At 42.6% G+C, this 8,726-nt stretch overlaps 1 protein-coding gene across 1 annotated transcript in view; it reads left to right on the forward strand.

The window, feature by feature from the left end:
• The window catches only part of PTPRG (protein tyrosine phosphatase, receptor type G), a 386,788-nt gene extending 382,849 nt beyond the window's left edge, over positions 1-3,939 (forward strand). Inside the window, exon 31 of the mRNA XM_027640323.1 lies at positions 680-3,939. Within this exon, the coding sequence (XP_027496124.1) occupies positions 680-826 (147 nt within the window). The 3' untranslated portion in view covers positions 827-3,939. The remainder of the gene's footprint in view (positions 1-679) is intronic.
• Positions 3,940-8,726: the final 4,787 nt, after the last annotated feature.

Raw genomic sequence — 8,726 nt, forward strand, 5'->3', positions numbered from 1 at the left:
ATCTGAGACCAAAAGCATGCACTAAAACACACGTTGTGTGTGTTATCAAGCCCTACAGCATCTGCTACCGAGCAGAATTTGCATTTGGACTTTTTTGTGCAGTTGTCATTTTTTATAAACCTCAAACCCACACTGTAAGTCTCTGATTTGCAGTTAAACTTATTTCTCATACATTGGAGGGGGGCACCATTAGGCAGTCCTAGCAGAGAAGGACCTTTTGACTCGTCATCATCCCCCTGCCAGCCCTGTGAGCTACGCTGTGCTGTTTAAACCTGGCATGTTGTGGTCTGAAGGGATGCAGCAGAGCAGGTGGAGCTGCAGGGAGATAAGGCTCTTCACTGGGTGTCCAGCAAGAGCAGCCCCCTTGGCTCAGTGTGTGTGGTACGAGGTTCTGCTGCCCAGGGACCAACCTGGGGCTGAGCTGTGGCCTCAGGTGTTTGTCCTGCCCTCCTGTAGCATTTAATAATACATCAGAAACCATGTAATCTACCCAAAACTGGAATTTGGGTTGACAAGGTTAAACTAGATTAACAGAGATAATTGCTCTAAGTCTATTTCTTTGCTCTATGTGTGCTTCTGGTAATGAATATCCATGACCTTCCCTGGAAATGCCAAATTTAAGTGTCGCTCATTTATGTACACCTTAAAGGATTGAAACAACTTGTTCTTTTTTTTCCAGGAACAGTACCAGTTTCTTTATAAGGCAATGCTAAGCTTGGTCAGCACTAAGGAAAATGGAAATGGTCCCATGACACTGGACAAAAATGGTGCTGTGATGGCCAGTGACGAATCTGATCCCGCAGAAAGCATGGAGTCTCTTGTCTAATTGGAAACCTGAAAAGGCACTTAATTTGTAGAACTTCTGAAGACTGAGTGAACTTTTTTGAGGCCTTTTTTGCCAGACTCTAGGTTATACAATAACCCAATTACTTTTTTACACTGATAAAAGTTTTGATATTTATTTTTTGCCATTTTATGTCTTAATGGTATCCTACTGAGCATTTGCACCTCTGTTTATTTCACACAGTGAAACGCAATTTTATCTAGTTTGCACTATATGATCAGTGTTACTGCCTATAATACTCTAATACAAGACAAGCCCTGATGTGACATTCCATGACAACAAACATACGCTTTTTTCTGTTTTGTTTAAATGCAGTGAAGTTTTGCTAACTACAGTGACCCTCGAATCCTAAATCTTGAATGCTAGGCCAGATGGATTCTTTCTACAACAGATACTGTACCCCTTCATACCATATTTATTATTTAATGATCATGTCACAGTTTTGATAACGGTGTTCTGCATTCCATGGAGTGGATGAGCAGTGTTCATCCTTTCTTGACAAAACGTGGCAGGTGATTATTAGCTACAGTGAAGCCTTGTGGAGCTGAAACAATTATTTCTGTATTGTTTCAAATTGCTATTTTGTACACTTACAGGCCTGAGACTTGCTTCACATGGAATATATGTTACATACAATATAATTATAAATTAGATGCAATTCATATTTGGGACACAGTGATAGGTTTTGAATTTACAATTTCAAAGTTTCCCCATGTAATCAGAAAAATGCTGATTTTGTTTTATAACCAACCCTGTGATGGGAAGGTATTTTGGTTTTATTCTCATCAGAGCCAATACAGTGAGAAATCTACTACAACCCAAAATCAGACCTGTTTTCAGATATATTAAAGGTAGCAATATTTTACATTACTAAGCTATTCAATATTTTAAACACATCTAATTTCCTTACTATTTCTTGAATATGACCTCACACCTAATGGTATGTTACATGATGACAGGCGTTTCTTAATTTCATAACTGTTAGATGCCATTTTTACAGGTGTGTAATTTTCATACTTTAGTGCTAAAACATAAAGTACTGATCCATATTTACTGGTGAAGCAAACTAATAAAAAAACTACCTATAAAGTTACATTCTCCCTCTTTTTTTTTGCCAGACTAATTCTTTAGCACAAACCTAGCTTATTGTGTTTTCCCTCCCACACCAATGAAATGGTTTCCCCCAGATTATATAAATAACTGAATTATTGTTTGGAGCATTTAAGTATACATCCTAACTGGCTCCCTCTTCCTTTGTATTGGTCATAATTCAACCAGGTCCATCCCTGCTTAACAAAAGAAGTAAGCACATGCTTAATTCTCCTTAAAGTTAATTGTGTCCCTCATAGCTCAGCTGAGTAGGGAGGAGGGGTTATTGAATCTGCCTGGAAAAAGAAATATGTGATTTCAGCCATCCTGATGTTTGGTGGACAGTTAAAGGCACTATCCCTTATATATAGCATTATTTTCTTCTGAATTTCAACTGCACAAAACGTGCATTGTAATTTTTCAGGACTTGTCAAAATGTTACAGCATATTTTTTTTTTCATTTAATACAGCCTATTTTTTTTCACTTAAATGTAAACCTATTAATTTCTACCAGTCCAGTCTTGCTGAAATACAGACATTTGGCAGAGTTCTGTGTATTTTCACTCACAAGGAAGCTGAAAGCAAACTGCTTAAAAGGATATGGAGAGTAGGCATTTTGGTTCAGGACCTCTCATGATGCAAACTGATACGACCTTGCTGAGAGCAGAGGAGATAAGCAAACTGGTATGTGCTAAAATCTGGCCTTTTGTCTTTAATGAGAGAAAGATTTCCTACTCAATTAATTCAACACCACAGTATTCAAGAACTCATCAGCAACCTTTCACTTCTCCGTTTGTTGAATCCCTCTCCATACAAGTGATCCCAATAACTGTTAATGCTGAACAGGATAATAAGCCCGTGATTTCAGTAAGGAAATCTCATGTCCAGCAACAGCTAGTCCAGATAAAAAATGTGCAGAACGTTTGAAAAGGTTGTAGTTTGCATCCCCTTTGCACTGGGATAGCCTGGCATGGAGAAGGGAGTCAGTTAATGTCTGGTAGGAGGTAGGACTGGCTCTACAGTCACTACACCCCAGTAACAGAATTGTTTAGGTAAGTTTTCAAGTGCTGCTGCCTGCAAGGTCTGGAAGGTTTTACTGATGGTCTGTTGGCCAGTGGGCATCATCATTAGAGGCTGGGAAACCCCCCTGCACCCCCAGTAATCAACCTGGCCCCAGGAAATTCCAGCTGGTAGCACAAAGGGACTGATGAGTTGGATCAGTTCAATCTGAAGTATTTAAGTTCCTGGGGAGGTGTAGGGAGAAGTTAAGAATTCAAACCCTGACAAGAGCTAAGTGACACGAAGATTACTGCAGGCATCAAGGGGGTTGGATTTGTTCAGTACTTTCAGCTGATTACTTTTCATTTCACTGGCATGATGGAAGATAACTGTGGTTCGTGACACACTGTCTGAATACCCTTGGTTTAATCCCTTACCTTCTCACAAGTTTTAAACATCAATGAATGAAGGCTGCGGGGGTTGAACTTTGGTAGATGCTTTGGAAATCCATGCATTTGCATTGGCATTTTTTGACACCTGAAATACTTTTGCTTGGGGTTTAATCCATGGGGAAATAATGTACACTGGTGTTCTATGAGTTCTCCATAGATTTCTTTTTTTGTAAGGAGGCTTGAGCTGTGTGTTAAGTGCTGTACTGACAGTCAGGTAGCCAATAGATGGTAGTGATGCATGAGGCTTGAAGTGGGTGAAGCTAGAAATTGCTTGTGAAGGTCAGGATTAAGTGCACAAAGAGCCAAATCTACCCTACTGTAAGCAGCTGTAGCTCTGCTCTCTTACATGGATTTGCACCTTTCCCTGGACTGAGTGGCAGAAGGAGGGAGTGTCTGCTCAGAGATGGGCACTCATGAGCTCTGCTGATGTTCTCACAAGTGTCTGGCCAAAGTTCTGCTCTGTGCATCCCAACCTTGCTTTTGGCACATCAACTCCCCCTCTCTGTAGCCACCTCTTGGCATTCAGTCAGGATGTCTTTCAAGCATCAGAGGTTCCCATGTATCCCTATGGTCCTCAGCACCAGCCCTGAGAAATATGGAAGGACTGAAGCACACGTGTGCATGTGTGTCTGCATTTAGAAAATACCATTTCTCCATGTCTTGCATGTGTACTGCACCCACAGACCGTGAGGGACATAAACGGTGCTGAGTAAGAGCAGCCAAGCTTTCCAAGAGGGAATGCTTGGAAAGCTGCTGTACCACCTTAGCCTCTAAAATGGGTGACAGTCTCAGCTGAATGCCCCATCCTGCAAACACTCCTGTATGTGAGTTTGGTGCCAGTAGGAAGGTCTGGGAGAGCTGGTGGGACTGCTCAGATGTGCAGGCTGAGCTCTGATTCTTCTGCGGGACCAAGATCTAAGGAACATTCATTTTAAACAGCATTTGTCCTTAGTATTTCAGTGTCTGTTTCCAAACACTAATTTAGGAACAGGAAAAAAGAAAAATCCAAACCCCTTAAACTATTTCTTGTGAGTGACTGTTTCTGTACTGCGGGTCTGTTCTAGGTCAGCAGAGTCATTTACAGGATCTGAAAAATTTCAGTTGTTTTTCCAGTTTCTGACTGCTCAAATTGTTTGAACCCAGAGTGATACATTGGAACATTAGGAGAAGAATCTTTATGACACAGCACAACCGCCTTCTCATTAATCTTTCTTTTAAGATAATATGTTTTATTTAAAAGCTAAAAATATAGATATCAATTCTACCAAAGATACATACTACTAATTCTCAGCAAAACAAAACCAACTTAATTAAAAAAAAAAAAAAATTAAAATGTAGTTGTCTTAAAGATTTAGCAGTCTTTCTCAAATTCATGTCTTCTGACATCAGATCTTGTGTTCTGAAATTTATATTCAAATGGTGCCAGTGAATTTTTATATGAAGGGAAAATGCCTATTTGTTAATACACTGCATTGCTTTTCTTCTTTTTCTTTTTCTCTTTTTTTTTTAATTTTTTTCAGATGTAATTCACTGTTACCCCTTTGCTCTTCTCTTTGTTGCCATTCTAACAATGTGAACTACATTGGCTTTACTTATCAAAGGAGAAGGAATGCAAAAATAAAGAAAAAGAGGAACTGTAATGAAGAGATTTGGCCTCTACTTTGTCTTAGCTGTTAAACTGTTTTTAGTGTTTTTGTTAACTATTTGCAAAGGGAAGCATTTTCTACAGAGGATAATTAATTTCAAGAAAAATGTCTTGAGTTTTAAGAATAAACGTCTCCAAAAGAGGAGATTGTCAATTTTATACAATGTCACAACTCTCCAACATTTGGGGTAGTGACTTTTTTTGTTTTGTTAGAACACTTGAGACTAGCAAGCAGCCATTGTTTCTAGAGACTGAAGCATTCATGTGTACTCCTATTTTCTTTTCCTTCATTTTTAAAATAGCAAAGTCATTAAAACTGTAAATATTTTGTTGCTTGGATAAGCATCTTCTGGGAACTTTGTATCTATGGTATATAATCATAGAATTTTATATTTTCATATAAAGCTAATTTTTTTCTAGTTTCACCTCCTTCCTAGTTCTGTGGTGGCTATGTGAACAAAAACCTTCTGTGTATCGAGGTAGTGAGACACCATCATCACACTCCAAAAAAGATTTCCACACATGTCATTTCTTTGGGGCAGTGATTGTGAAAGTTGGATATTTTTTTTGGATTCCATTGTCAGTGTGTGCAATAGGAATTAGACTTAGCCAGTCACTGGATACGTTTGTCTCATTGATCCATTCAGAAAAAAAAAAATAAAAATGTGGTGTTTGGTTTGGGGAGAGGGTGGGAGGGAGTATTTTGAGGGAGATTTTTTGTTCGTTTTTGGTTTTTGTTTGGGGTTTTTTTGTAACTTGAAGAATCTTCTTTTTGTTATGTTAAACTATATCAAATCATTCTATTATAGTGTTATTTAATATGTAAATTGTATTGCTATACATAAAATAAAGTATGGTTTTTGATGTATTTACAGACTTCTTCCTTATTTGCATCGTGTACACATACAGAACAGATGCAGGAGTCAGTATTTCATTGTCCCAGGCATGCAGGAAGAATGATGAGATCCAAGGCCTGCTTTAATTAGATCTCAGATTTCCAAGCAGTACTCAGCTGGGAACAGTCTCTTGGTGACAGTGGAAATCACTGTTCCTTTCTTAATTGCCTCCAACTATTAGAGAGCTTCCAGTAACCCCTTCCCTCTCCACCACTGCTCCTCCCTAGGTGGTTGTGACCCATCCAAATCCCTTTTGGAAGGAGGACTGTCTTCATTCTGAACAGGGCCTCAGAGCCTGAGCTTTCCTGCGAGCTCCTTTGGCGTGCCCTTCCTTAGCTCCAACCCTGGTTTGCCAGCAGGTGCCTGCCTGGAGGAACAGGGGCTTCCACCAAGCCACCGTCACCTGATTCACTGTGATAACTCACAGCTCAACTAACCCCAGTGCTGTGGTAGGAAAAGCAAAAGTACTTGTTCCCATGTCAGGCAGGCTGGGAGGGTGAGGACAGATGTTCCAAGTCCTAGAGAGAAAGCAGCAAATATTCCCCACGGAGTGGATTAGCAGTCACACCTCCCTGCTGCTCTAGCCAAGAGCTGTCACTGAAGCACACACGACGCCGTCGATGCTCCGTGTTCTGCAACAAAACCTCGGCAGCTCCACACGCTGCCTCCTGTGCTGGTTCTGTGCTCAGTGCTGCGTTACCTTTCCTGTCGTTCTTGTGGGAAAGCCACTCGGGTTTGTGGACAGATTCTCGTTCCAATCTGCTGCTGGCACAGCGACTGCCCAGGCTGGCAGAGCCTTCAGAAACCCAGCAGCACGCAGCCTCTGGAGCAGCACCTGCACATGGACAAACAACATCCATAACTGGAATGGCTTGTTGACGTAAAATTGCTGGTTAAAATCAATACACTCCATCTGCTGCCTTTTGTGTTGCTGCATTCTCACCTGTAAGTCCCGCATTCTGGTTGACAGGGAGAAAGACAGAACCTGGGGCACTGGATGGGGACTGTGATCCCTGGGACACTGCAGCACCGCCTGATGACCCCTGTCAAGCCCCCCCACTTCATAGTGTGCTCCCTCCAGCCCTTGCTCCAGGGTGTTGCCTCATGTTGCACTCCAGTAGCAGCTCAACACCATCCCACTGGCAGGTCCCACTGCCTCATGAATGAGTGGCAGGGAGCTGCTTCCCAGCCTGCCAGGGCTGCTCTGGGGGATGCTCCAGCAGCCAGCAGAGCCCCATGCCCTCTGTACATTGTCCAGGCCAGGAGCAGACACCAGGGAAGGCTCCTCTGCTCAGCTTGGCTGTTCCACCTCCATGGAGAAGACAGCAGCCTCTGCAGGCACAGGTAGGTGGGTACATGGTCCTTCATAACAACAATATGGGAAAAGAGCTGCTTAAATCCCACTTGTCCAGGAAGCTCCCGAAGGACAGAGCTGATGGCAAGCTGAACATGAGCCAACTCCACCTGCTGCAAGATGGACAAGTGCAGGTCTGGCAAGTCTACCCTGGGACCAGGTAAGGACACCTCCCAGCCTACTCACAGCAGGGTTAAAACTGTCTCTTTTTGGGAAGGAGGACCACACAGGGAAAAAATGTAACCCCACTGAAGACAGGCAAAAGGAGAGCAACAGGAATGGTTAGTGAGCTGGAAATCCTCTGAGTAAAGACAGGATGAATTGGGACATTGCCTAGTGAGATGCTGGAGAGAGGGCCTGGAAGAGTCAGAAGCTGAGGAAAGGCTGTGGGGCTTCTATCCTGGTACTTAAATCACCACTCTTGAAGGAAGGGTGTAATTCTCTTCCTATATCTGACAAAAAACAGAGCTTGAACAGCCACAAGGAAGGCAGGGGGTCAGGCAGTGATGGAACAACAAAAAATATCTCTGTAGCAGCTATAGAAATCAAGACACCCCAAGGCAGCCCCCTTAATGAAAAACGGCATTTTCAGCAGACAGCAGCAGCTCTGAGGTGAGCCCCCTCCTGCTGCCAGCCAGGTCATCATGTGCACAGACCACAAACAGGGCAGAGCTCCCTGCAGGATGCAGGGCGGACGTTCCCTAACACACCCTCATCCTGAGCTGAGCTCAGCAGCAGCTCCCAACACTGCAAAGGTCACACAGCATTTGTTCCAGGAGGCCCTGGTCCCCAGGAGCTGCTTTGATGAGCAACAGAGGCAGGAGCGGAGGACAAGAGAAAAGGGAAAGCCTTGGAGAAAGTACTTGGATTCCATGCTTGGAAACGCATGGGGAAGAGGCCTGGCTGAGACTCGTACAGAGTGGAAAGATGCAGTAAGTGATACTTTGGCAACAGAGATATGATTTACCAGCACTTCCCACTTCTAACAATATACCTGAATTAATTGGTGGTATCAGGAGATCCCAACTTCTTCTGTAATAAAGAGCTAACGAGTTTAGCCTTTAAGCCTTCCAGAGGCTGCTAGCAGTCATGCTAAGCAGGCACAAATAATAGCAGCATTCTTATTAAATGGATTCAAATGCCAGAAGGTGTATTTTCAAGACCTTTTACAACATAAAAATACTTTTGATCAATGGTTTGTCCCAGTCCTATTACTTAGCCACTTGAAGCTCCACAAAGTGCTTCCTGCACTGACGTGTCACCACCCACCCACCCCACCCCACCCTGCTGGCAGCTGCCTTATTGATCACTGGTGATTTCTGTTTCCCCTTTGCTGCCAATCAATGTTTCTGATGTCTTTCCGACTTTGTAATGCTTTAAGAAGCAACACTTCACAAAGCAATCTTTCCTGACACTGTGTTCAATTAATCTGACAGTCACTGGGCTC

The sequence above is a fragment of the Corapipo altera genome, unplaced genomic scaffold, assembly GCF_003945725.1.
Source record: "Corapipo altera isolate COAL_440 unplaced genomic scaffold, ASM394572v1 55, whole genome shotgun sequence".
Taxonomy (NCBI): Eukaryota; Metazoa; Chordata; class Aves; order Passeriformes; family Pipridae; genus Corapipo; species Corapipo altera.